Source organism: Metarhizium robertsii (genome assembly GCF_000187425.2).
Source record: "Metarhizium robertsii ARSEF 23 chromosome Unknown MAA_Scf_9, whole genome shotgun sequence".
Lineage (NCBI taxonomy): Eukaryota > Fungi > Ascomycota > Sordariomycetes > Hypocreales > Clavicipitaceae > Metarhizium > Metarhizium robertsii.
Window position 1 is genome coordinate 906724 of NW_011942237.1, and position 26005 is coordinate 932728.

Below are 26005 nucleotides of genomic sequence, written 5' to 3' on the forward strand. Positions count from 1 at the left end.
CTGTCACGCTGGGAAGCGACCCGGCCCCGCAAGTGGGTCTATGACGGCTCGCGTCTCGCACCATCGATCGCCGCCGCATGACTTCATCAAACCGTCCCCGTCGTCATCGAGAAATCTTGCCAGCGATCGAGTACTCATCTTGGGCCACACAACATCGTCTTCATGTTCAGTAATAAAGCCTGACTAGGGCCTTCCATCACCGTGGCATTTTCCGGGGAACAGTCCGTGTTGGGGAGCACATGACGCGCCTTGCTGCCCTCCAAGCCCGCCAACTGCCTCCAGATCCATCGGAGCTCCCTCTCCGGCCATGGAACGGTGATATCATTGGCCATTCCTATCTTCCTGTTGCTAGTCAAGGGATGTCTCGCCGTTAGCTCATGGACGTACCTCTCCTTTGCACAATGGCAAAGGTTGGCCGTGCCATGGGCCTGGACCGTTTACATCAAGCCCATGCTAGATGAACATGCTCCTATTCTTACAGTCAGATCAACATCACCCTTTCATGCCGCCTGTCAACCTTTCGATTATAGTGCAGCACACATTTCGAAACTTGTGTCCAGCTGCACTTGTATGCACAGACTTGATCTCGGCCTCGCGTGTTGCAGTCATGCCGCCCAAGAGAAAGCACAGTGAGACGCACCCGACACTTCAGCGAGCAGAAGCACCCAGGCGGCGGAGCACTCGCCGGGTCAAGGACGACGACGGCATTGATGCTGGGTCCAATGAAAGCAGGGCCAAGTACACTGATGGATTAAGCTCCAAGGAGAATGTTGAGCGTGCAATGCACAACTTGTGGGAGATGGAACACAAGCTGCTGAATGAGGCGAAAAGGCAGCGGCTGGCCATTGAGGCCTCTAACTTGGAGGCTTTGGCTGCAAAAGAGGACGAGGCCTACGGCAGCCAGGATGTAACGAAATCCTCGATAAAGTGTATGGACGCCGTGGCTACGTCAACCGGGACAGCACGGCAAACAAAAAGCGACAACGACATGAACAGTGTTGAAGAAACCGCTTCACTAGAAAACGAGGTGGGTGAAAGAGGGGCCAAACGTCCGCCTCCCGTGAATAGTGACCAACTGCCTTTGCCGTGGACAGGGCGACTTGGATATGTGAGTGCCCCCTCTTATGGGAAATAGAAATCAGCTCGTACAGTTTCCGCCTTTCGATTCCGGAGTCGGGATGCTAATAACTTCTAGGCATGTTTAAACACCTACCTTCGCACAGCAAACCCGCCAGTATTCTCTTCCAGAACATGCCGCATAAGCTCCATTCTCGAACACCGACATCCTCTTCAAGACCCATCACAACCGGAGCACCCCACGAAAAATCGACCCGATAAGTCTAAACCGGCCGACCCAAATCGAGGGCTTCGATATATCCAAGACATTGGACTTAACAACGCTCGAGATATTGTTAAAATGTTGAGATGGAACGACAAGTACGGAATAAAGTTTATGAGGCTAAGCAGCGAAATGTTCCCTTTTGCCAGCCACGCAGAGTATGGTTATAGCTTGGCTTTCGCATCTGAAGTCCTGGCCACAGCTGGCAAGGTGGCCTCTGAGTTGGGACATCGAGTTACTACGCATCCAGGTCAATTTACGCAGATTGGCAGCCCCAAAAAGGACGTAGTAGCTGCATCCATCCGCGATCTGGAGTATCATGACGAGATGCTTTCGCTGCTCTCTCTTTCCGAGCAATTAGACAGAGATGCCGTCATGATTCTACACATGGGCGGCGTGTACGGTGACAAGCAGGCAACTTTGAATCGGTTTCGCGAAAACTACCAAAAGCTCTCAGAGGGAGTCAAGAACAGACTGGTTTTGGAAAACGACGACGTATCTTGGAGCGTGCACGACCTACTACCCATTTGCGAGGAATTAAACATTCCACTTGTACTCGACTTTCACCATCACAACATCATCTTCGACCCCAGCGTTAGAGAAGGAACACAAGACATCATCGGCCTCTACGACCGAATCAGGGCAACGTGGACCAGGAAGAATATCACGCAGAAGATGCACTACAGCGAGCCGGTCGCGTCCGCTGTTACACCTCGCGATCGCCGCAAGCACTCGGCCCGGGTGAAGACGTTGCCACCGTGTGCAACAGATATGGATCTCATGATTGAGGCAAAGGACAAGGAGCAAGCCGTGTTTGAACTCATGCGCACTTTCAAACTCCCGGGTTGGAAGTTGTTCAACGACATTGTTCCGCACGAGCGCGCGGATGAGCCAAGAAGAGAAGTCCCCAAGAAGGCAAAGAGAAGTGTCGGTGGAAAAGCACAAGTGAATGGTACAACGGAGACTATAAATGCAGCTCCAGAGCATATCTTGAGCGCAGATGATGTGAACATGGGCGGGCCAGAGAGGAGAGTATATTGGCCAGAAGGTATGGAGGAATGGTTGAGGCCAAGAAAACGAGAGGTCAAAACCGGCACAAAGAATGGTTGTGACAAGTAGGACTTTCCTCGTGTTGCATGCCAGATGAGGTCGTTTTATTGAACGGCCAACACAGACGGGGTACAGAATACGCAATTATGCCCTTGGGGGGAAAACTGTATATTATTCCATCACTCATTGAATTTAATGTAATATTTCTAAAGTGGGCATAAATTGCGAAAGAAGCAAGTCGCGACCTCCGCGACGAACGGGGAGAAAACCTACCCTAGATGGGATCGGGAGGAGGTCAGAGATGGGCAGACGCAATCATTGGGTGAGGGTCTACGTGCATCAAGGTAAACAGGAGCACTGAGTGCTAATAGCTGCACGGCGATGATTGCATCACATACTTACCTAGATACCTACTTGAGTATTGACGCCATTGAATGGCCAAGTCGGGCTGTTGAAATGCCGTACGTGCTGGTCTGGTGCCACCGCTTCCACGGCTGGCCACAGGTGAGGCCCCCACAGCGAATAAAATTTGGCCAGGCAGGACAGGATTCATCCCAACATTGAAAACTCAGTGCTATCACCAGGTTAGGTCGCCTGCCTGCAACCCCATTTTCTCAATATTTCTGCTACGTTCTGGAAAATACAGAACGGTAAAAATAACTTCAGGTGGTGCCCCAAGCTGGCGAGTACGAAATGACAGCTGAGGACTTCACAGCCAGGACCGCTGCCTTTTTGCAGTGGTTCAGAGCTCTCCCTGGTGCTACATTTTCCGACGCCATCGAGATTGTTGACCTGAGATCCCGTGACGCAGGTCGTGGAATAGGTCCGTCACTGGCCAAGATGTGTCGTGTTTGACTAGCACGCGGGCTGACATGAGAGATCACAGTTGCTCTTCGCGATATTCCTGCTGACACGACCCTTTTCACGATACCCCGGGATGCAATTATTAATTCTGACACGTCATCCTTGAGAGAGAAGCTGCCGGAATTGTTTGAGAGTCAAGGGGATGAAGATGAGCAGCAGGCCCTGGACTCCTGGAGCGCCTTGATCCTGATCATGATGTATGAGTTCTTCTTGGGTCATCAGTCCAAGTGGAAGCCTTATATCGATGTCTTACCGCTAACATTTGACACCCCCATGTTTTGGTCTGAAGAGGAACTGTCATATCTTCAAGCCAGCGCTACCGTGAACAAGATTGGCAAGGCTGACGCAGAAGAAATGTTCCGCACGCGGCTCATCCCTGCCATCCGTGGTAATCCGTCGGTTTTTGCCTCGAGCGGTGACTGCAGTGATGAGGATTTGATTGGGCTGGCGCACCGGATGGGTAGCACCATCATGGCATATGCTTTTGATTTGGAGAATGAAGAGGCCGAGAACGATGACGAGTCGGATGGCTGGGTTGAGGACCGAGAGGGAAAATCTATGATGGGCATGGTTGCAATGGCGGACATCCTAAACGCGGACGCCGAGTTCAACGTATGATGGGGAAAACTCGGTCTCGATGACGAGAAAATTACTGACTACGTGTAGGCTCATGTCAACCACGGAGACGAGGAGCTGACCGTCACTTCGATTCGTGATATCAAGGCGGGGGAAGAAATCCTCAACTATTACGGGCCTCATCCCAACTCCGAGCTGCTTCGAAGGTACGGTTACATCACAGAAAAGCATTCACGATATGATGTGGTAGAAATCCCTTGGGACGCCGTACAACACTCCCTCATGTCTGAACTTGGTGTGCCACAGGATATTATGACCGAGACGGTAAGCGGCCTAGCTCAAGCTCACTGGCTTGAACACTGCAGCTGACGAGTGTTGCAGATGGACAAGATGGATCAAGATGACCTGGAGGACATATTCGTGTTGGAACGAGACTCTGGTGAGCCGAATCCGGATGGAACCTTTGCGGGCCCTGCCGTGGTAGATGGGATGCCCCCAGACCTGAAGGAGCAGCTCAAGGCAACAATCAAGCTGCTGCAGAAGGTGGACGGAAATCTGATCTCAGACAAAAGAAAGAGAGATGACATCTTACGTTCTACAATGGTTGAGACGCTGAGGCTCATTGCATCGCGGTACTCGACAACTATTGCCGAGGATGAAATCTTGTTGGCACAAGACAGTCTTACTCGTCGTCAAAGAATGGCAGTCCGGGTCAGGCTTGGAGAGAAGAAGCTTCTACAAGAAGCATTTGATCATTTCTCGGAAATGGTTGCGGACGAGGCGGCTGACACGGCCTCTGCGACAACGAAAAAGGCAAAGCGATCCGAATGAAGTATCTGTCGACATACGGCGACCACGTAGCTGGGCAAATAGAGCGACAATGATACTACCAGAAGAAAGAAAAAACCTCCGCCCGTGTGACTATAGTGTTCCAAAGGAAGCGATACAGGAGGCCCAAAAGCACTTGTTTTGCGGTTCGAAAACTTCCACAGCCTGAATTACAAGGCTTTAGCTTTTGCGTTTCTAAAGCGAGGTACGATCCAGACGGGCCAGAAGACAGAGCCATACCGCGTTATTCGCGACCCGGCTGATTCACTGAGGCCGACGTAAACGAGTTCAGTCATCGGGAACAGCCATCACGACATTAGTGGACATGGACAAGTGACTTCTTATGACGCCTCTATAATGTGTCTTAAATTCTACAGAAGTGGCTGGATCGGGAATCTCAAATTCCCATCTGATAGGATTTCTTAGATCTCGATGATCTCCTCGATTATTAGAACCGAGCTCGATGTTTCTTACGGGCCTGTTGTTCAACGACGCGAATGGCTGCGACTCCCCAAAATTCATGGAGAGTCCGGCTCCATCAAAGGAGCGTGTGCGCTGTGACAAGTGATACGAAAATAATATCTTACGGCGATTATATCAAATTATCCAAAATGTCGTTACGTCTACCTCTGCATCATTCCGGACGACGAAACCGATCTAAGTCGGAACCAGCCGTGACGTTGGAGCCGCCATGTCATGTTCCAGCACATTTTTGGTGCAACAGTAGCCATGCTTGGCTAATTGCGATTCCGTCCGAGCTCTGGCAATGGCGGTTTAAGCCGGGAATGCGTGGGTTTGCCTCGTCCGCCCATCTTCGGGAATGAAGAACTCTGGCGTCTGTTATCAATTTACGGCCGAGGAGCTTCTGCTCGCTTCGTTATATCCCAACCCTCGGCGGTGGAATTTCTTGCAGCCCCTTGAGGGCTCAATGTGGAATGAGGCTGTGATACAAGAGAATAAGGCTTGGTTGGGCAGTTCTTGTTGTCCAAGGCAACTAACTAACTGAGCTGATATCCACGGATGCGAGTTGCAATGTGGCCGCGTGTCGTCAAGGCAAATAAATGCCCTTGTTTTCCAAGACATGTCTGAGAATCATCTGCATGACACGCTTTCCCTCTATTTCTTTTTTTGTTGAAACGACCTTTTACTACATCAGCACATCTGGGTCAACACAAGGTTGTTTCAGCCAGCCTTAATGCGGCATTGGTGGATAATTTCTGGAAGAATAATTTGCGCGCCGGGAGGGGTTGGCCAACACCGATTTTCCTCGCAACATAAATTTGGCGACAGCCACATGCGATGGAAACACATCGCCAACTCCGAAGACCTCCGGTCAAAATGATTGGTTGCCGCCGAGCTTGCGACTACATCCTGTCGTTAGCTTGACGAGCTCAAGATGTTAGCCCTAGAAATATGCCCATGGCAGCTTCACCGCAAGACATTCGAAGACACGCTAGCCAGATTTCAGTTGCATACGCTTCGGTACCTACGGAACGGCTCTGTTTTCCCATAGTGCCCGGGTTATGATCTTGGCCAAGGGACACGATCTGGACACATCCACGTGGCACACCCTCCTTGTCCTGGCATAGTGAATGAGGGCACTTTGCGCATATGAAGCTGCCATCAAGTTAATCGGTCAGGGCCGAGCTGGCACGTCAGTAACTACCGAACGCCCCCAAATACACTGCATGATTGGCTTGCATCAACTCTATCGCCATCGGAGACAACCTTGGTCACTCACGGGATGAGAGGATGATGTCGTCCCTGCGCCCCCCACTCCGGGATCCCAGCCTCGACCTCGGTGATGATGTGTCCGCCTTGCTGGTAGTGAAGATGGTGTTGCGTGTTACCGGCCGCAAGAGGCATCCCAAACTTTCATTTTGTACCCTTGAGGACTATTCCTGGATGGAACATGAGAGGCACACAACATGAAAAGCCTGAACTCACCGATCCTTGCGGGATGTATTGTCTCGGGCAGCAAAAACATCAGTGTGAAAGCATACCGAGAAGATGCGTCACCAAGTAGGTCATGAAGGCGAGAAATTTGAGATCAGTTTCTCTATAAAAGGGGGCTGAATGGTCGCAATGACAAGCAATCGAGTCCTGGTTCAAACAAGATCATCTCATCATTCTATTCACCACTCTTTGAGAATCATATACACTATTCTGCAGACCACCATGTCTAACTCGCACCATGTAAGTGTCTTGAGCGCCGTGAGATGACATCTTGGGAGCAAGACACGCCTCCAACTAACAGGCAAAATAGTCCAGCAAGCATAAGCATCACAAGAGCAGCAAGTCTGGCCGGTCCAAGACTACTGAGAGCAGCAGCAACGGGTGTTCGTGGCCCGTAAACGGAGACGTGAGCTTCCTCTTCGTCGTGAATGAGCTGGAGATCAGGTTCCGTGACGAACAAGACCTTGACAGCGGTATACGCAAAGATGACTGGCTGAATGTGTTGCCCCCCAACACGCCGGAACTCTACTCGCCGGAGACACTCCAACATGTCAGTCAGGTTATGAGGTTTCGGAACGGGGAAGTCACGCCCGCTGGCCCTGCTTACTACTGGGCACGCGCTGGGCAGTTTGATGAAGGATGCATTGTCATGGCAGCGGGAGGGACCCAATACGGTCTACAAAAGTACAAGTCTGCCTCGGTTTTCTCCTGTAACCCATCGCTGCCGGTTGTGACCCTTGAAGGTGATGCGAGGACGAACCCCGATCCCGATTTCAATGTCCTGCAGTTTGTTCATCAGCGCAATGCCGACTCGGACAGCAATGGCGTCTCCCTGGCTGCATTCTCGATGGACCGCTCCTCGTCTGTTTACCCACCGCCAGTCAAGTTTGTGGCAGGTCGCCATGCCAGCTGGATCCCGAGCCTGGTTCCTGGTATTTGCCGCAATCCTTACATGGCAGGCGAGTCTCAGGGGCTGGGTGGCGAGCTTCCCATTGTCATCGGGCTCATGGCGTTCCACGCTTCTCCCGACGGCGGCCGAACCATCAATGACGTTTTTCTTGGACGCGGAGAAAATGGTGGGCTGTGGAAGGACTATTGCTGGCAAAGCAGCTCGTCGCCTGCTGGCTGTACGTTGTCCCTCCCTCCTCTGGCGTATCCTCGAATCAACTAACACTCTAGAAAGACACGCTTTCAGAGCAGGACACTCCTCGTGGCTACCTGGTGCACATCTGCCTCGACCCTGAGAACCAAGCGGACTCTACATTTGACTCTCTTTCCATGCTTGAGTGGAATGGCGTTCTTGTCCATGGCTAGCCAAGATGCCTTCTATGAGTATTCATCCCAACGACAGAGACCCATCGCAGTTTGACGGGAATGTTTCTCTTTGTCTTGTCTTGTCTTTTCTTGTTTGTATCGCGTGTTTCTAGTTGTTGCTACTAGGCTAGACAATTTGTGTCAGGAACACAAGCCCCTCGTTTTATTTCGCTCAAGTTTACTCGTGTCGGGAACACGAAGCCGCTCATTTTTATTCGCTAGCAAGGGGGGGCACAGCTAACCTCCCCAAAAGAAAACAGACACAGATCAACACAATTGTTTATGTTTTGACATTTTTTATTCTTGTCTTTCTCTATACTTGATTGAATTGATCTGTTTTATAAAAAAGCCTGCTCAGTCTCCTCTCCTTGTTGATGTGAATGGCCTCCCCTTCCCCTCCCAGTTTCATGACCCTGATAATGTAGTAAGTAGATGCGCATGCGCCTGTCATTGCGGTTCATATTTTCCCGACCCGTGCTTTTTGTTTGGAAGTTGTGCGGAATGAGTGATTGCGTCTCTTTTCGTGTCTTTTGCACGTTGCCGGCTCAAACGGCATCTGGTAGTCGGACGGCAATGTCACCCGATTGAGTAATGTATCTGACCCATGGCAAGGACGGGTATTGTAGCTAGGAAACGTAAGTCATTTACCCCCGCCGCGATGGACCAAAAAAAAAAAAAAAGAGAGAGAGAAAGGGAGTGCAAGGAAAATGAGTACCTTTGGTTCTGTAATCTTCAAATACCGCACCTGGATACCACTCGTCGTAAAGTAGGGAATCTCAAACTTGACCTGGATGGGCCGCTTGGCGCCCTTGCCCATGCCGCCGACGCCGCCCATGCTGCCGCCAAACCCGCCCGTCATGCCGCCGCCGTGCTCGTCGTCGCCCCTGACACTGGGGAGACCCAGCTCGGCGCGCATGAGGAACTCCTTCTGGCCGCCAAACTGCTTGATCTTCCATACGATGGCGCTCTGCTCGGGGGCGTAGTGCACGGAGCCAATGTTTGTCCGGAAGCGCGGGGTGTCGGCGTCGTCGGGGACGGGGACGATGATCTCGACATTGTTGGCGGTGCTGCGGCGCTTGAACTGCGCGCGGGCCTTGAGCATGTACTCGATGCGGGAGCCCGAGTGGGACTCGACGACGCACTCGATCCAGATGAGCGGCTTGACCTGCGTGTTGAGGCGGTACGACATGAGCTCGAACTCGCCGTCCGGGGGGATGAAGGAGATTGTGCGGTCGTTTTCGAAGCGCGCCAGGCGCACGCACTGGTGGAACTTGACGTCCTCCATCTCAATGGCCTTGCCGCGCGTGGTGCGGCCCGTCGTCTCGAACATGACCTTGTCGTTGAGGCCGAGGCGCAGCTCGGGCATCCCGCTGAGGTAGCACTTCATCTTGATGGCGCCGAGGATCTCGCTGCGCAGCACGTTGCCGTCGGAGCTGACGAGCAGGTTCAGGCTCTCGACCACGTCGAGGAACACCTCGTTCTTGCGGTACCGGATGCCCTCGGAGCGCCACGAGACGGCGTTGGTCACGGCGATGGGCGGCCGCGCCTGCACCTCCAGCTTGTGCGACTCCTGCGTGATGTACTCCTGCAGGATCTTGGACTCGGTCGTCTGCGGGTAGCCAAAGTCCATCATTTCGTCGAGCAGTTCGTAGATGATGACGAAGTTGTCGCGGATGGATTCTTCCTCCAGAGCCTTGAAGTACTCGGTGAAGACTTCGACGATTTTGTGCAGGAAGAGGAGGATTTCGGCGGCGTTGGTGTTGCGCTTGGTCAGGGCGAGGAGGTAGAGGTTGTTGTGACGGATATACAGGTACTGTTGTACGTTTTCAAGTCAGAAGGTGTTGCGTCTTTCGTTTGTTATTCTTTCATGTATATATTTGCGAAAAGGGTGACAAACGTTGATGCCTTCATAGGAGAAGCAGGGCGGTACGGCGGATGATTCTTCTTCGGCCTCGGATAGGAGAATGGGAAACTTTTCCACGGCTGACATGGGAATGTCACCTCTGTAGTTGCGGGCAAGGAGCGTCTGGTGCAGCGATTGAGTTAGCTGAGTCGCGCCCTTATTTCTTCTTCTGCAAGCCTGGCACATGGAATTCGGGGACGGAGTATTCACCTTGCCCTTCAAATCTAGGAAAAACAGTGCCGAGGCCATGGTTGCGTTTAGCCGCCAAAGAGCTTTGACGCGGGGAGGGAGAGATGCCAGCCAGCGAGTGGTATGAGATGAATCAATTGGCACGAGGGCCAAGGAGAATGCTGTCGAGGAATTCTACAAGCGCCGCTTCGTCATGTGTTTCGTGTCCCAGGTATCCAGCTAAAAGTGATAGAAGGAGTGGCTTCAGCAATGAACCGCTGGGATTGTGATATGGCGAGATGTAGAAATCTGGTTGGCTTCAATGAGCATGTCTCCTGTGTCGAGTGTCGTCCAATCCAGCTACCCTGGGCATTACGGAATGAGTAGCATTCGCTTGGCAATGTCATTGGTCGGCAGAACTGCGGTGAATCTCGTGCCTTTTCTGCCACCCGGGTCACGTGGAGAGATGGATCCCTTTGAAATTTCACCCACCTTAAAATGTCGAATTGTCTAGTGCTTCTGCTCTTTTTCTTCTTCTCACCAACGCGCCCGTTAGACAGTGCAGCCCGTCCTCCAGCCCGTGTTTGACATGACATTCTGTTGTGTCTCTCTGCGGTGCCGTGGGCGGAAGCTGCGATTTGGTGGCGCGGAGAGGGATCTATTTTGGTTTCATTAAGAGCTGCCCAAGTACTTTCATTTTTCCGTGGCTTGGGCGGCGTCAGAGGAGCCGGACATATTTATGCGCCCATTTTAACTGCTTGACTATGAATGCCGAACCATACTTTTCGCCTCGACGGTCGTTTCTCTCAGAGAGATCCCCCTGGCTGACAGGAGCCTTGCATATAATATGCTAGATTTGCTTGGAGGTCCTTAATGCTGTCGGATACGTCTTTCCCTTGTTGTTCTTCCCCTTTTTAATGCCGTTATTTTTAGGTCTCTTCGCAGTGGGTGTACCTGTTTTCGCTTCTATCGATCATAACAGTATATTGTTCGTCGATAGTCCGTTCACGCTCCCTTTCTTTTAGGGTGTTTAAACGGCCATATAATTGACAAGTGCTGGGTAAAATACCCGGAGAAGAGACCCAAAAACACAAGAGCCGAACTGATGTTGACCATGGTCTCTGGTAGTCCTCGGCACTCCGAACCCTGCAGTGGTGCAGGTCCATCAATATTTCTGGACGATGGCTCGTTGCCACAACTATTCTCGCGACACTTTCCCGATGCAACATAATCAAATCTTGTATAATCGGCATGATTCCCCAGACAATCCATTACCAGCCCAAGTTTTCGGTTGGTGATGATGTTGCATTTTCATGTGACTTGGTTCCATGACGGTGATAAGACTACTACTGTCCAAGTGTAACAAATTGGTCGTATCTGCAGTCTACCGATAGGCCTACATCCTGCAACTGCCATAGGGAACTCCGTCATTTGGGTGCCCAGGCTATAATGTTCATCGCCTTTCAAATTGCCCAAAAACTTTTGCAGAGACCGGCCCTTTGTATACACCGACTCGCTTGCACCAAGGCGCTTCAGTGGCTTGCTGTTACTCATACTGGTGACAATTCTAGGATTCAGCTTGCTTGACATGCACCTTGTACTATCGATTGATCTCAACCCGTTGACATGTGAGGGTGTGGGTGAACAACGCCATGCCAATTATCATCGACCAAGAAAGCCGGGAGTTCTTGTAATGCAATATTGTAGTCAAATCTGGCCGCCTTATACCCTGTCAGAATTCACATTCGACCGGGTTTTAACCCCAACAAAACGAACAGCAGCCCCAGGCCGGGCTGTCTTCTATGTTGCAGACGGAGTGGATCGTGAATGGTCGTTTGCGCAGGAGGCAACTCCCGCGTCGTTTGCTCTGCGGGGAACAAGTAGATGGGTGCCATTGGGGGATTGACTACGGATATTAGTTGTAGTAACTGTAGTATTCGGAAGTCAGTGACCACCAACAATAGCTCTCGTCATTATAAGCGTTCCTGTGTCATATGACCTGGTAATGTATGGGCCTGTGCGATGGGTGTCTCTGACCCAGCTTCGTCCCAAGAGCCGTCAACAGCTAGTTAGCTACTGAAGGTGACTGTGAAACCAAGGAACAAGTCCGTGGGCGATGAGGAGGACCCTGCCAGTTCAGCCAGCATAACTTTGGGCTTGTGCATCAAACGGCAAGTACGTAATGGAGTGAGTGGCTCAGCTTGGCCGCCATACACCCGTTCATGTCAGCATGTCTTGGAAGCGCTCCTTGAAAGCCATGTGTTGTCGGATGATAACTACTCATGGCAAGCCAAAAGCATATAGGAAGCGAACGGCAAGCCTGGCCATCAGCATAGAATCAGTCATGATTTACTGAGACTGGCAGTCATCGAGTTGCCTTCAATGTTCTTGCCGTCGGCAGCTTGTGAAGGAAAATGGCCCCAGGCTCAGCCGGCACCCACCGCGTCGAGCCAATCGAGAAGAGTCTGATCTGGCTGGGAGGAGTGAGTCTGGGCGCGTACCAACTTCTGGCTTGGTGCTCTGGAGGTGTCGATTGGTTTCGCCAGGCCTCAGGCTGATGTCACAAGCTGGGGAAACCGCAGTCGGACGCCACTACGGGGTAGCACTTCTGGGTTGTGTAATGGAAATTCGCATTGTGGTGTTGTTGCATGTGATTTCCCCACCAGACTGCCGAGCACGTGCAAGCCAATGACGAGATGGCATGAACTGGGGGCCCGTCGCTTCCCACAACCAGGGCCGGCGGAAACAGTTATTGCAGGCACCGACTTGGCAATGCTGACGGGCACACATCGATGGGCGACAAGACGGCACAGAAGACCTTTGATGACAACAGCTGTGCCGAACCTGTGTCGACACCTTTTGGCCCTGGAGTGCTCGTCAAACCATCTGCCTGTAAGGCTTGATGCTTGATGGCAAAGCGGCTGAAACGTCGCTGGCAGGTCTGGTAGTAGTTTAAATGGCGTGAGCAAGACAACAGGGAACGGCGATCACCGGGGAGGAAACATGTTCCCGAACTCCGGCTGGACATCTGGAGCCTCCATCACTGCAAGTCCCGAGAATACTACTGTGCGGGATGGCGTCTGGAGATGGGTGCCTTACACCGGGGTTCTGCGAGGACGGCGCCTGGAAGTCACACTTGGGAGGGGACATGGCATTGATGCAAAAGTTCCGCTGTTGGCGGTAGTTGCAGGATGCCCGGTCTTCATCCTGACGTCGCTGAGAATAGACCAGCAGAGGCGTCAGCAGGTCACAGTCAGTGCGTCCATGCCGCAGCGCTCCTGCCGTCAATTGCAGCTAGGAACATTGGAAGGAGAGGCGACATGGAACCAAACATGGGCCTGTAAGCATTGCGCAAGTCGACATGGAGGGCATCTCGGCCACCACTGAAGCTGCTTCAATGCCATCACTGCCTGGTCTGGTTGCTTTCAGTTCTGCTTTGCAGTGGATGGGTGGCCAATTTTTGTTGGGGCACTGGGCTGGCCTGACTCGGACAAGAAGCAAAAAACGAGAGGCCAACCGGCCAAGACAAAGACATGGGCAGAGACAATGCGAGACGGAGAGAACAAAAGGGGCCCCCGCAGCTAGGCCAAATGGGGCCTCAGCGGTAGCACCGACCGACAGGCGGCCACAGCCCAGTCAATACTAGTCGCCCAGCGCTGTCCTGGTGCTGGAGCTGGCCAACATGTGTCAAGGTGCAAGCAATCACATGCTCGCCCTTCGCGCCCCCCAGACCGCCGTCAAATGCGCGGTTCGTGAAACCGCCGCCTCCCAACGAGACTGCTGTTGTGCTGCCATGCTCGAGTGGTCTGGTCTGGTGGTTGCTTTGTTTTACGAGGCCCTCCCCCCCCCCCGGCCTGCCTCCACGACCCATCAAATCTTCATCCTCGTCCTTGTCCTCGTCCACGGGCCACTCTTGCCGCTCCGACTGATGTCCCATTGTCGAGCCAAGGCCTCGCTCCCCCTGCATCCCTTGCCCGGCCTCGTACAAACACAGAGACGAAACCTCGTCGCCGACGGGCTCTATCCTTTGTGTGCGGCTCCGCGTCGAAAAGGCGAGCTCGGTCGATTCTTTGAATAGCATCGCCAACCTACCGAGTCTTGCGCATCGTCACAACTATTTCTTCACCGGCAGTTCCTTCACCATCGAGCCCTCAAACCAACGTCCCGACTCCGCGCCCTGGCCAAGGCGCCGCTGCCTCCATGCAGTTCTCGCCCCCTCCCGACGTCGATACCCTCTCGACAAAGCTTCCTCCGTTGAATAATCATGATACCGACAAGATTCTCCCATCGCTCAGCAGTGTGACTGGCGTCCATGGCTTCAGGGGCGATCCCATCCTCGACCACCAAAACTTCCGTTCGCAATCACCACACTGGCCTCCGTTGAGCGGCCCTTTAGCCTACCGCCAACCACCCAATTTTTCCACTCGCCGGGCGGACAGTCCAGCTACCATGGACCTCGATGGCAGCAATAGCGTAACCAGCGCGCCGTCGCCGGATCGTCACAGTTCCAATAACAGTTTGAATTTGGACGACCCAGACGTTCGATTAGCGGCAGAAGCGCTTGGCGACCTCCGAGCAGGTATGCCGTCCATCACCTATGGCTGTCAATCCAGTTAATTCGGTTCACATTTCCATGGGCCCGTACTAATACTGTTTGCTCTCGCAGATTTCGTTTCGTCGCCGCCAGATACGGCTAGCCTGGCCCCAATGAGCCCAACCATCAATAGCCACCATCGAACATCATCCTCCCAGTCCAGATCACCTCAGCCCGAACCATTATTATCCCTTCTGACGACTGCTCATCCACTCGTGGCTAGTACAATTGGAGGGGCTAGTTTTGCATACGGCGGGGCCAAGAATTTCTCCCCGCGGTTCAAGTCCGGTGCTGAATACGTCGAAGGTTACCTAACGCCGCTTGCCAAAACTGTGAACTCGGTTGGCCGAGTCACAGGTGTTGAAGGTGGCGTGCGTTGGTTCCTGGGCAACAGACGCCAGCCCAACTCAGCTGATTCCGATGCCAATGGCAATTCCAAGAAGCGGCGAAAAGTTGGTCAAGAGAGCGATGGTGCCAACAAGAAGAGCAGGGATATGACAAGTGGCGATACCGACATGTCTCCGTCTACACCGAAAAGTGAAAGAAGATTGTCGTCGGCTAGCACCGTAGATACCCTGCCCGCCTACGACGAGATGAGGTCGCCGGCCTACACCGAGATTGAGGCTGGATCACAACAAGCGCCGCGGTCCACCCCCTCCAATGCCTCCTGGCCATCTCGCCTCATCATGTCGACATCAGGATTAAGCGTCGCCATGAGCGCTGAGAGTTTACGGAGCTTGAAGTACTGCCTCAAGTGGCTTCGTTGGACAAATGACCACATGAGCCAGGTGATTGGCAACCTGAAGACTACACTGGAGGAATACGAGAATACTGCCCAGCGGCAAATCGAAAACTCGGAATCCGGCAAATCGCAAAGCTCCGCCGACGCGCCTGACAATGCCGACGGTCAATCCAACGGACAAACCCCAGAACAAGCCCGCACCGAGCTGACTAACAAGATCAATACACTCAAGGTTGATGTTCTGAAGACTCTTCAGGAAACCATCAATACCGTGTCCAAATATGCCGGCGGCGCCTTGCCCGAGAACGCTCGCATCCTTGTGCGCCGGCATCTAACGAGCCTGCCCCAACGCTTTCGATTAGCCAGCATGTCAGACACGTCCTCGGAAGGCGGCGAGAAGGATAGCGACTCGGCGGTGCGTGAAGGCGCTCAAAAGGTTTTGGTCTTGGCAAAGGAAGGTCTGGAGATGGTGACGCAGATCACTGGCGTCTTGGACGGCACCATTGTCAGTGCTGAACAATGGTGTGAGCGCATGGGGAAACGGCGACGGCCTACGAACGATGGCGATCAGCTTGAGTCCCCTCGATTTGAGCCGCCCGCCACCGTTATTGAGGCTAATGGCGATGTGAAAATGGCTCCTTAAATTCAACCACTTGGAGGAATGGTGGTTGGGAGCAAACTTCTTACGCCATGGGGAATGAGAAGACACCGATCGGTAGGACAACTTGAGGGGTCCAAAGGCTGGGAAAATGTTGAGGGGGGAGCGGCTGGAGGAGCATTGGCTGGCTCAAAAGTAGAAAAAACTGTTGTTCGGGATTTCTCGCCTCGGTGGAATGTTGCAAGATGCCACACGGCCTTGTCCTGAAAGACTTGCATGGATCATGGGAAGCACGTCTAGTATCTGATTTCCCCCTTTCTTCGCTCTTTTGCTTTTGGCAAAGGGACTTTTTTATTTTGTTGAAATGATACCTACTACATGACTAGGGCGACGAGACATCAGGAACATTCATTCGCGCCGAGCCCTGCAAATGGCAAAAGTGCATAAAATGCACAGGCTTTACTATTTCTTTACTATGTATTCACCATTACCACGACGCATCTTTCTTTTCTCGATGTATATAGCGGCGCTATGGTGTTGGGAAGAGGGCCTGAATAGCTTGGAAGTGAACAGGACAGCAAGTCATGAATTGAATGATTGTGTTGACCACGATGGTGCGTCGTGATGTGTTGGCTCGTCTTCTATACCGTATTATACACTAGCGTATTGTAGCATGACATTGTTACGGGTCATGACTAGTGATGTCTTGCCCGGGAACACGCTCAGACACTAGGCTTCTGGGAATACGACTTTACTTGTCAGTTTGTGGAAATGGGCAAGTAAGCAGGTTGCCTGAGGTATGTTGGTTCGGGTCGATTCTACTGGCATGCTGGGGACGAGCACCCCGAGCTGGGGTAGCAAGTGCTGGCACACGAAACTCTGGCGGATCGGCGCGTCTGGTCTGGGCGACTTGCTAACTGTAGAGTAGACGGAGGTGTTGATGCCGAGTTGTGGAGGTTGTCAAGTTGCTGCAGAGTCTGTAAATAGGGGCTTGACAACCTTGTTTCTACGTTGACCTACACGTGGGCATCGTCTAACAGATGAGAGTGGGTTGGACTCGCCGAGCTGGTGATCGGGTTAGTCGAGGTCCGGGTGCAAAGTGTGGTTTCCATCGCTGAGAACAATCGCCCTCTGCTGGTGAAATGTTGGCGTGGCACGAGCAGAATGGGCGAGGCGTCCAGATGTCGGGTTTGGAAACGGCGCGTGAGAAGGAGCAAGTGTTGGAGATGATGTAGCGCGTGTACTCGGCTGCCAGAGGTGGTGCTGTGAGCTGGCCTGGTCATAAATGAAGACTTGTGAGTTGGGAAACTAGACAAGTTTAGGACTCGAGTACACTGACATGCTTGTTTATACCGAATATACCTATTTGCACCCAATGTGCTCATGTGCACTAGCCGTTAATAATTTGGCTGAACGCACGGCGAAGGATCTGCGTGTAGTGCTCGTCGCGAACCCAAGCGACGTCAATGGTTGTGAAGACGATCTCGAGTGTCGGACTTTGAGTACCACTGGAATCACCGCTTCACACCTTTTAGCGATCGCAGTGGTATTATGACACACTACGGCACAACCTTTGGTACATGTATACATGCAATCAGCCGACGGCTGATGATATTCGAATATATTATGGTATACTTTAGTATCACCTGTGTACTGCTAGTCGCGCCTTTCCGCTGCTGTATACACTGAAATAGTGAAGCCCTTTTGTATAGCAAAATCGGCTGCTAGGAGCCTTGACGACGACACCGGCAGCGATGGTCGTCACCACGATAATATTAGCAAGAAGATAGCAAAGTCGTATTGTGTTATATAAAATATCTCGGCAAAACAAGCTTCTCGCAGCCCGTTGGAACCTCCTCGTTCAGCAAAAACCTGCCTTTAGGCAGCATTTATAGCTCGAAAATCGCGACTAGAATATACTCATCCGTCGCCGTGACGGCTGCTTCTAGTCATACCCTTTCCACCGTACGGGTCGCCGCAACGGTGCCCCTTATCCCCCGAGCTAGCTATCAAATCTAGCCAGATCCCGCTAGATAACGGGCGAGTGAATCGATCTGCCGCCGCAGCATCTTCAGTTCGTCGCGTATATCGAAGATTACTTCCTCCAGCTTTGTCATTCTTGCCTCCTGAGCAACGCAGCGGGCTTCTACTTTCTTGATATTTGCTTTTAGGCCCTCTGTCGGCTTCGCATTTTGTATTGTATCCCACGGATCTTTTTGTTTCCCGGCTGCTTGCCTCTGTTTTTTGGTCGAGGGGCCTTTGGCAGGGCCCGGCTTGCGCTTGCGACTTGTTTGATTTGCCTTTCGGGTTTCTGTTTGTGCCCTCTCGTCGGTGGCTTCATTTTCGTTGGGGTTATCTGGATCGATATTGCGTCCCATGTTGCCGGGTCGTGTTCGGCGTCCGGCTGGTATGTTGTCTCTTCCATCGAGGCCTGCGCTGGCCTTATTGCCGCCTTTCGTAGTAGTGCGCGAACCGCCATTCGTGTCGCCGACGTTTCCAACAGTGCTCTTGTCTGCCTGACTTTGAGGATCCCCTCCTGCGAGGACTGGGCGGGCCTCGTGGACTTTTTCATGTGGCGGTTGGGGTTCTGGCCCATTGTGGTCGGTTGCTTTCGGTTGACTCAAACCTCCGGACATTTGTACGCCGGGTTCTGGCTCTTCTGGTTTGGGAGTCTGCTCAGCTTTTGGGCTCTTCCAAGTCTCCCTCAACACTCTTCTCACGTCTTGTGTCACCACGCCGATTTCGACTGGAAGTATGGTCTTCTGCCTTGCAAACTGAGCACCCCAGGAGAGCCTATTTACAGCGCGGTTGCCAAACATGACGGAGAGAATGGTGTACTCGGCTGCTGTGGCTTTGCGGCCTTGTATCTTCCGATGAATCTTGTGGCTAGAGGGAGTGGTTGTTGCGCGCGTGATACGGGCGTCGGCACATAGTGATTTGAACTCGATTCTGTTCCTCTCTGTCCATGTATCGGAGTCTTTGACCCAAATCTCAGTTAGTTTGGCGGCAATCTTCGAGTCCCATTCGTTTACTGGCCTAAAGGCTTCTTCGAGGTCTGAAGCTGTTGCAGGCATGGTGTTTATTCTGTAGCTGGTGAGGTTAGTTATAAACGTGAGCTGGGAGGAAGAAGTGCCAAGGAATTATATGGAGATGAAATACCGTATGAACCACAAGTCCGATTTGATACTGCGCCGGCTAGGCGAAATGTAGTGGTGGCAAAGTGAATCGGCAAATTAAAATTAAGACAACAAGAAACCCTTGTTCGACGTGCGATTGAAAATAAGATTCTCAGAGAAGAGACGAACCCAAGATTTGAGATCCCCAAACTTTGATGAAGTGTGGGTGTTGACGAAAATCGCAAATATCTCAATAAGAATAAGAATGCTGGATTAACGTTGAGAGGTAGAAGATAGAAATGCCGATGAAGGGGGAGGAAGGAGAGGAAGAAGAGGAAGAAGCAGCAGCTGGAGATGATGAAATAAAAATGCATTATTGATGACAGCTCTTAGCCAGAGTCGCCAGCTGCAGGCCATGCCGCCAGCCGTCAACCCCCTAAATGCTGCGACGACCACAATCTCACGGGAAGAGGTTACGGGCATCATCTTTCCCTGACATCACTCTCGACATTCATGTATACTCCCGTATACCAGAATATATTGCCGATATAATCGATGTCTCTTTTCTGCAGCTATTTTGCTGTCGTGGATGGGTCGTTCCCGAGGACTGCAATGTAAGTCTCAACGTCTGCGCCGTGCTTGTCCGTAGCTAACATCTTCTTTCTTGGTTTACATATAATTCTATCTTCCTTGGGCTTCCTAGGGAGATGAATCGACTGATGCCAGGATACTGTTGCTACCGCGCACCGCGACCGCAATCTCATCGAGGCGGAGTGCAAAGGTAGCCAGAATCGCGACTCGAAGTGCAAGCAGACCACAACCACACAAAACGCAGAATGTCATTGCCCGCGCTTGAGCATAGCCTGCTTGGCGAATACAACACTCCACTATCGGTAATCTCAAAACATCGCCATGCATCGATCGAGTCCGAAACACGAAACGTTGTGCCAATAAGGCTAGGGGCTGTGCGGTATTAGGGTTCGCTCATCCGCAGGCCGTATACATCGTATCTACGCATTGGCTCCAATACGAACGCAACCTCCATTGCAAGAATTTCTTCTTTGGGAAGTTCCACAGCGTCTACGCCATCGCCATTGGCTCAAATATTAGGTGTCAACGCCCGTGGTGTCCACAGGGCCCTTCAGCTCACCTAGGCAGACAGTTCCCGGCCGAAATTGAGAGAGGACGATTGGAGTAATACTTCACATCGTGGGGGGCGGCTCTCGGGTGATTAGAATAAACTTGACAACAAAGAGATGCTAGGAGAGGCGGGTATATATCTCTGTGCCTTTGGACGTCCTGACATCCGATGCCGAACGAGCACGACTTGCGTCGCTGTTGCTTATAACCTCATCCACGATGAAGCTCCCCGTTGCTTGCATCGTATTGCTCCAAGCCGCCACCTCAGGCGCCATACCCGCCAGCCACGACGCTGCACCAACAGCAACAATTGATTCTGGGCTAATTTTCGGTGTTGCAACCCAACTCCCAGGGGCCCCTGGGCCTGTCAATAAGTTTCTAGGCATACCATACGCAGAGAAACCTGAACGCTTCACCCTCTCCAAACCACCAAAGAGATGGAGCTCCCCCAAGAATACGACAGCCTTTGGACCCTCGTGTTATCAATTGGTCCCAGATAGTGGTAGGTACAAATCATGGTGGAGCAGGCAATAGCACTCGTCCGTGATACTAACCAGCTGCGCAGATGTCGGCCCCGGCAAAGACCTTCTCGATGGTCTCTTCAACCAACATCCGCCTCAAAGCGAGGACTGCCTTTTAATAAATGCATTCGCTCCCACACCCTCCGGTCCGGCATCTGGCCGTCCAGTTGTTGTTTTCATTCCCGGTGGTGGATGGCAGATGGGCAATGGCCAGCTCGACTTGTCTGGGTTTGCCGGGTACGAAGACATTGTTGCATTCGCCTTCAACTACCGGACAAACAGTACGTGGCATACACAAATTCTTGACATTTGCTCTTTCGAGATTTGCTCATAGTAAGGGTGCGCGCAGTATTCGGTTTCCCAAACAGCGGCGAGCTCCCGGTGCAACAACGAAACCTCGGCCTATACGACCAACAGCTCGCACTCGAATGGGTGCAAAAGAATGCCAAGGCGTTTGGTGGCGATGCCTCCAAGGTGACCATCTGGGGGGAATCCGCCGGGTCGCTCTCGGTCGACATACACATGCACGCATACGCCAATGTCACCAAGCCCCCGTTTCGAGGCGCCATCATGTCCAGCGGCGAGTTCTCATTCGGCCTACTGGGCACGACCGCAGCGCCCAACAATACAAAAGCCTGGGATAGCGTCGTAAAAGAGGCCGGGTGCAAGGGAGCCAGCACGATTGACTGCCTGCGAACAATGCCAGCGGAAAAGCTGGTAAATATTACCCAAAAGGCCGGTGCTATTTTCATCCCAATTGAGGACAACAGGGCTGTTCCCGCAGGACGTGCTTCTGCGTGGAGGCAAGGGAATCTGGCCAAGGTGCCGATCTTGGCGGGCACGATTGCACAGGAAGGACGAGCTCTTGTCAATCGCAACATCTCGCTGGATCGGTTCAACGAGGCATACTTGTTTGAACCGTTCTTCAGCAACGAGCAACGCGATGAAATCTACGCGCAATACAGAAAACTGCCCGGTTTGAAGACAGACTTTGACCTGGCTGCTGCTATATACACCGACTTTCTTTGGCAATGCGTAGGTATTTCCGCCGATACTCGACGGGCCAGATGGCAAGCTGACAAAAACGTGAGTAGCCGATGCAAAAGCTGACGCAGGTCTCTGCGTCGATTCACAACCCCACGTGGCGATATTATTTCAACATGTCTATAGTCGACAGGCTTCCCAGCGAGTACAGCTACCTGGGCAAGTTCCACGGCAGCGATCTGCTGCTTCTCGTGATCTCGCCGACGTACGACGACTCGACGGCGGCTGGGGCCTTGTTGACTCCTTTGCTGTCCACGTTTGCCAACTACTTTCGCGGTGCGATTGGGAGGTTTGTGCGAAACCCGGGCGGCGGTCCCGGCTGGCCCATGGTGGGATCATCGTTCAGGCCTTGGGACGTGGTGACGCTGGGTGATGTTGGTTCTGCGCACACGGCGGGTGCGACGCCTGTGAATCAGACAGCGGTCGACAAGAACTGTGTCTTGTTTAAGGATGCGCTGGATATATATGAGAAATATACGGGCTCTGCGTAGTTTGTTTGCTGCTTTTGTAATATGTAGGACGGGGGCTGTATAATAATACTCCATACATTAGAGTATATCTGCAATGAATGCCTAAGAATGTAGGAACCTTTATCAGTGAAGGTCATGCTTTTGTTTTTAATTTAATTGGTTTATTATTCTTTTCACCAAGCCAGTTATGGTTCTGACATGGTTGCAGGAGGCTTGGGGCTCTCTAACTGACGATTGTCACCGGACACTATTATATGGCCTATCTCACCAACTCGGACTATGTATTATGATATTCCATGGTGATGGACTCTTGCAAATCCGAAAATCTAGCACTATAATACTACAACAAGCAAATGAGGGAAACTCCCATGATTCCATGGTAAACAAATATCGCCAATACACCGAATACATGTATAGGGTAGCATCGTAAGGCTTGCCAGCTGCACCACTAAAAGGGGCACTTGGTCGAAATCGCAGTAAGACGACTTGCACGCTACCCCTCGTCACTCGCACAACAACACCTGCGAGGCACATCGGCAATCGCGCACGTTTTCCATGGCGCTCTGGCACTTTCTTTTTCTCGCGGCTCGCTAGCCGTAGCGACGTGGTGCCAGATATGATTAAGGTGACTCGAGGTCGCTTGGCGCCCTGGACGACGGCAGGGGTGCGGCGCATCAAACGGGCAGGGCCAGAAAAACGCGGGGGATCGAGTGGCCAGCCTCGAATCAAGTGATTCATCCACCACGACGCATGATACAGCCCGGCCTGCTTCCCGCCCAATTGCAGCTGATTGAACTTTTCTATTTCGTCTTTTGTTTTATTCGATCCCAAGTCAACGGATGCACGGAAAAGGGGGCCAATGCCGATCACGACGGGACGACTTGACGGGCCTGGGGCAAATGGCTTTCGAAGCTTTTTACTCAAAAAAGCAAATAGGCCCCGACGGCCCGACTTTGGGGAGATTACAGCCAGACAAGAGGCGGGAGGCGCATCTGTAGTAAGTTGAACCGAAGCATCACGTCCATCATCATGCCATGGCGCCACATTGGGAATTGCCGTGCTGCATGGCCCCCCGTCCCCCCAGGCCAAGAGTCCAAGACCTGCATTTGCCCATCAAAGCGCTTAGGTAGGGAGACGACCATGTTATCAAGGTCTGATGCTCATCTATCAAAAGTCTTGTTCTGACATCGACGATAGGACACTATCCCCTTTGCACTGCATATAAGCCATTGTCTAGTCAAGACATACCCGGCCCTCCTTGTTTCACCGACCGGCCAAGAGATGAAGGAGATGGAAATCCGTCCCCGAATCAGTCCGTGGTGCTCTGTGCCGACATGGTTGATGCCAGAGCTTGCCGCCCTGCCTTGTATCTACCCGTCAGCGACTAAATGGGACGAGTCACTTACTTTTGTTTCCCGACTCAGACGACATCCCTCCCCGTGCGCCACCCGCGTCGCCGAGGAGAGCGAATCCTACGGCTCGCTGCCCTTTTCGGAACATGATACATGTTGTTTTAGGCAGATTAGTTTTGATTGTGATTTTCCAAGCTAGTGCCGCCCGCCACCGAAACAGTCTTCACTTGACTACGGGGAGACGAGCTCGGGGAAAAAGGAAAATAGCGGGAGGCTAATCCATTCTGTTGGCAAGTAAGCAAGCCAAGTATAACCTTGTTTCAAGACAGCCGGCATTGTGCTCGAGTGAAACAAAACAAAACGGCAGGGACTTGTCGATCAGGCCTCAGCAGAAGCCATCACATCTCGACCGTGGTCACCAGCAAGGCGGTTACTGTCAACCTTGCGTACAGAGTTAGAGTTACGGAGTACAAGCACGGGATATCTATGGCCATGGCGTGGGACATTAGACATTCGACTCCAGTTTTCTACGTGCATGTTTCTGTCTCCCTGCCTTGAACGGAACAGAATGGATGAGGAGCATCACGGGCATTGTTTTTTGGTCGAGGCCCGAATTGTTGTCTAACACCCACCTCGTATCATGGCGATGAGCAGCATTGAGAAAGGGACTGAGTGAGATTGTGGAGATTGCGACAGACGAGAGAAGCAGAGGATGTGAGCTGATGAGGGCCATGGAAGACGGTCGATTTGGATATAAATATCGGCCTGGGGACCTGTTGAACTCGAACCCTTTCTCATCATCAGCATCATCTTCTTCCACATTCACTTACACTCCAATCCAACACTTCTACACCAACAACCTTTCCCCCAAAACCAACCAACCACCCCCATCCTTCAAAATGTTCAAGGCTCTCATCGTCGCTCTTGCCGCCGTCGCGGCCGCCATCCCAACTCAGCAGCCTAGCAGCAATGAGATGAATTGCGACAGCGGCGTGTATTGCTGCAACAAAGTGGCGCAAAACACTGGCATTGTCGTCCCCATCGACGCCCTCAGTTCCACTTGCGGCGACACGCTGAAACTTGTTACAGTTGACGCCCTCAATGACAAATGCACCTCGCAGACTGTCTGCTGCAACAATGTCCAGCAAAATGTCAGTATACAAGACCAACTTTCTCGCAAATCTATTACAAATCTAACTAAATGACATCTACAGGGTCTTGTCAACGTGGCCTGCACTCCCATCGATGTGTAAATTCATTGTACAATGCTCTACTCACACTCGAGCCTTGTCGAGAAAAGTGACGATAATATCTACACCGTTGGAAGTAATGGCTTTTTAGCTTCTGGGGGAGAAAAGTACAAAGGAGGTGTCGGATAAGAGATAATTTTTCGCTTCTAAAGCCCAAGGTGGAATAGCCTATGGATCATGTTAAATAGTTCACTTATGCATACAAATTTACTCTGTCTCTTAAGTTGACAAGTCTCGCAGTGCATCGTGTTGGAACTTGGGTTTGCAGTGTCTGACGGATACATGGGAAGAAAACATCCAAGGGGAATCAAGTGAGCACTTGCAGAGTTGGTCGACCCTTAACAGACCAAGCAAGGATTGGACGTTGGGATAATCTTCTCCCAACAGCTTTCGACTTTTAAACTTTCCCAACGTAGTAAAGGCTCACGATACCACACGTGTGTGGATATTAGACAGTCGGCGTTTGACCTGCTCAACCCCTTCATCCACGTCTTGCCCGTCTTGTCCCCTCATCACAACTAGTCGAGGGTGCTCGTGTGTAAAACGGCCCTCACCCCTCCCACATTTTCAACAGGGTGACTATGATGTCTGTACGACGGTACGGAGTAGTCCGTAGTTGATGCTTGGACAGGGATTCCCCAGAGTGGAGATGGCCATTGACGCGGGTGGTGCATATTCTGTTACACAGCAGACGTATCGTGAGTCTGCGCGGACGTCATTTATTCCGACGACGTCGAAGCAACCGCGTCGCCATGTCAATCTTGGGTAGCACTTATAGACGGGTTGATATTTTGGGCATTCTGACATTATTTGCTGTTCTGGCGTGGTTATTCCATCGAGGGCTTTGGTCTGACGTCATTGAATCAGACTTGGTCATGTCACGAATGTACGATCAGTTTGGCTATCAAGTCACGGGCAAAAGACAAAAAAATAGAACAAAACAAAATAAAAAGAATCAAAACCTTAGGCGACCCCTCGCCTTGTGTAAACTCCGTATCCGGTCCGGAGCCACGGACGAAACTGGTGCAAATCGCCCGCTGCCCGCGTGCGCATAAACTCCCTTAAGTCCGGGTGAGGCTATATCGCGTGCCGCCCGTACGCGCGCAGAATCAACCGGGTTAATCGCATGTAATCCCGTCCCTCGCAAGAAAGGCCTTCAGCACGAAACATCAGTTTCCCA

The 26005-nt window shown here is 52.0% G+C and overlaps 8 protein-coding genes across 8 annotated transcripts; 6 read left to right on the top strand and 2 right to left on the bottom strand.

Moving 5' to 3' along the window:
- Positions 1 to 607: 607 nt before the first annotated feature.
- Positions 608 to 2458, top strand: MAA_09725 (SET domain protein; the record flags this gene model as incomplete). The annotated part of the gene is made up of 2 exons (XM_007827723.2): positions 608 to 1108; positions 1196 to 2458. 2 exons carry the CDS (start codon positions 608 to 610, stop codon positions 2456 to 2458), a joined length of 1764 nt encoding a protein of 587 aa, XP_007825914.2.
- Positions 2459 to 3082: 624 nt separating this feature from the next.
- Positions 3083 to 4660, top strand: MAA_11549 (glycoside hydrolase family 92 protein; the record flags this gene model as incomplete). Its single annotated transcript, XM_011413544.1, has 4 exons — positions 3083 to 3212; positions 3276 to 3865; positions 3920 to 4153; positions 4211 to 4660. 4 exons carry the CDS (start codon positions 3083 to 3085, stop codon positions 4658 to 4660), a joined length of 1404 nt encoding a protein of 467 aa, XP_011411846.1.
- Positions 4661 to 6835: 2175 nt separating this feature from the next.
- Positions 6836 to 7927, top strand: MAA_09726 (uncharacterized protein; the record flags this gene model as incomplete). Its single annotated transcript, XM_007827724.1, has 3 exons — positions 6836 to 6853; positions 6924 to 7740; positions 7797 to 7927. 3 exons carry the CDS (start codon positions 6836 to 6838, stop codon positions 7925 to 7927), a joined length of 966 nt encoding a protein of 321 aa, XP_007825915.1.
- Positions 7928 to 8472: 545 nt separating this feature from the next.
- Positions 8473 to 10079, bottom strand: MAA_09727 (adaptor complexes medium subunit family protein; the record flags this gene model as incomplete). Its single annotated transcript, XM_007827725.2, has 4 exons — positions 8473 to 8553; positions 8643 to 9740; positions 9825 to 9953; positions 10041 to 10079. The coding sequence occupies 4 exons, from the start codon at positions 10077 to 10079 to the stop codon at positions 8473 to 8475; spliced, it is 1347 nt and encodes a 448-aa protein (XP_007825916.2).
- Positions 10080 to 13704: 3625 nt separating this feature from the next.
- On the top strand, positions 13705 to 15977 carry MAA_09728 (clock controlled protein; the record flags this gene model as incomplete). The annotated part of the gene is made up of 3 exons (XM_007827726.2): positions 13705 to 14029; positions 14077 to 14577; positions 14665 to 15977. The coding sequence occupies 3 exons, from the start codon at positions 13705 to 13707 to the stop codon at positions 15975 to 15977; spliced, it is 2139 nt and encodes a 712-aa protein (XP_007825917.2).
- A 1970-nt stretch (positions 15978 to 17947) lies between these two features.
- Positions 17948 to 19006, bottom strand: MAA_09729 (uncharacterized protein; the record flags this gene model as incomplete). The annotated part of the gene is made up of 1 exon (XM_007827727.1): positions 17948 to 19006. One exon carries the CDS (start codon positions 19004 to 19006, stop codon positions 17948 to 17950), a length of 1059 nt encoding a protein of 352 aa, XP_007825918.1.
- Positions 19007 to 20407: 1401 nt separating this feature from the next.
- On the top strand, positions 20408 to 22244 carry MAA_09730 (Carboxylesterase, type B; the record flags this gene model as incomplete). The annotated part of the gene is made up of 4 exons (XM_007827728.2): positions 20408 to 20690; positions 20754 to 20990; positions 21044 to 21744; positions 21804 to 22244. 4 exons carry the CDS (start codon positions 20408 to 20410, stop codon positions 22242 to 22244), a joined length of 1662 nt encoding a protein of 553 aa, XP_007825919.2.
- Positions 22245 to 24474: 2230 nt separating this feature from the next.
- MAA_09731 (uncharacterized protein) lies at positions 24475 to 24828 on the top strand (the record flags this gene model as incomplete). Its single annotated transcript, XM_007827729.1, has 2 exons — positions 24475 to 24726; positions 24790 to 24828. 2 exons carry the CDS (start codon positions 24475 to 24477, stop codon positions 24826 to 24828), a joined length of 291 nt encoding a protein of 96 aa, XP_007825920.1.
- Between the last annotated feature and the right edge of the window lie 1177 nt (positions 24829 to 26005).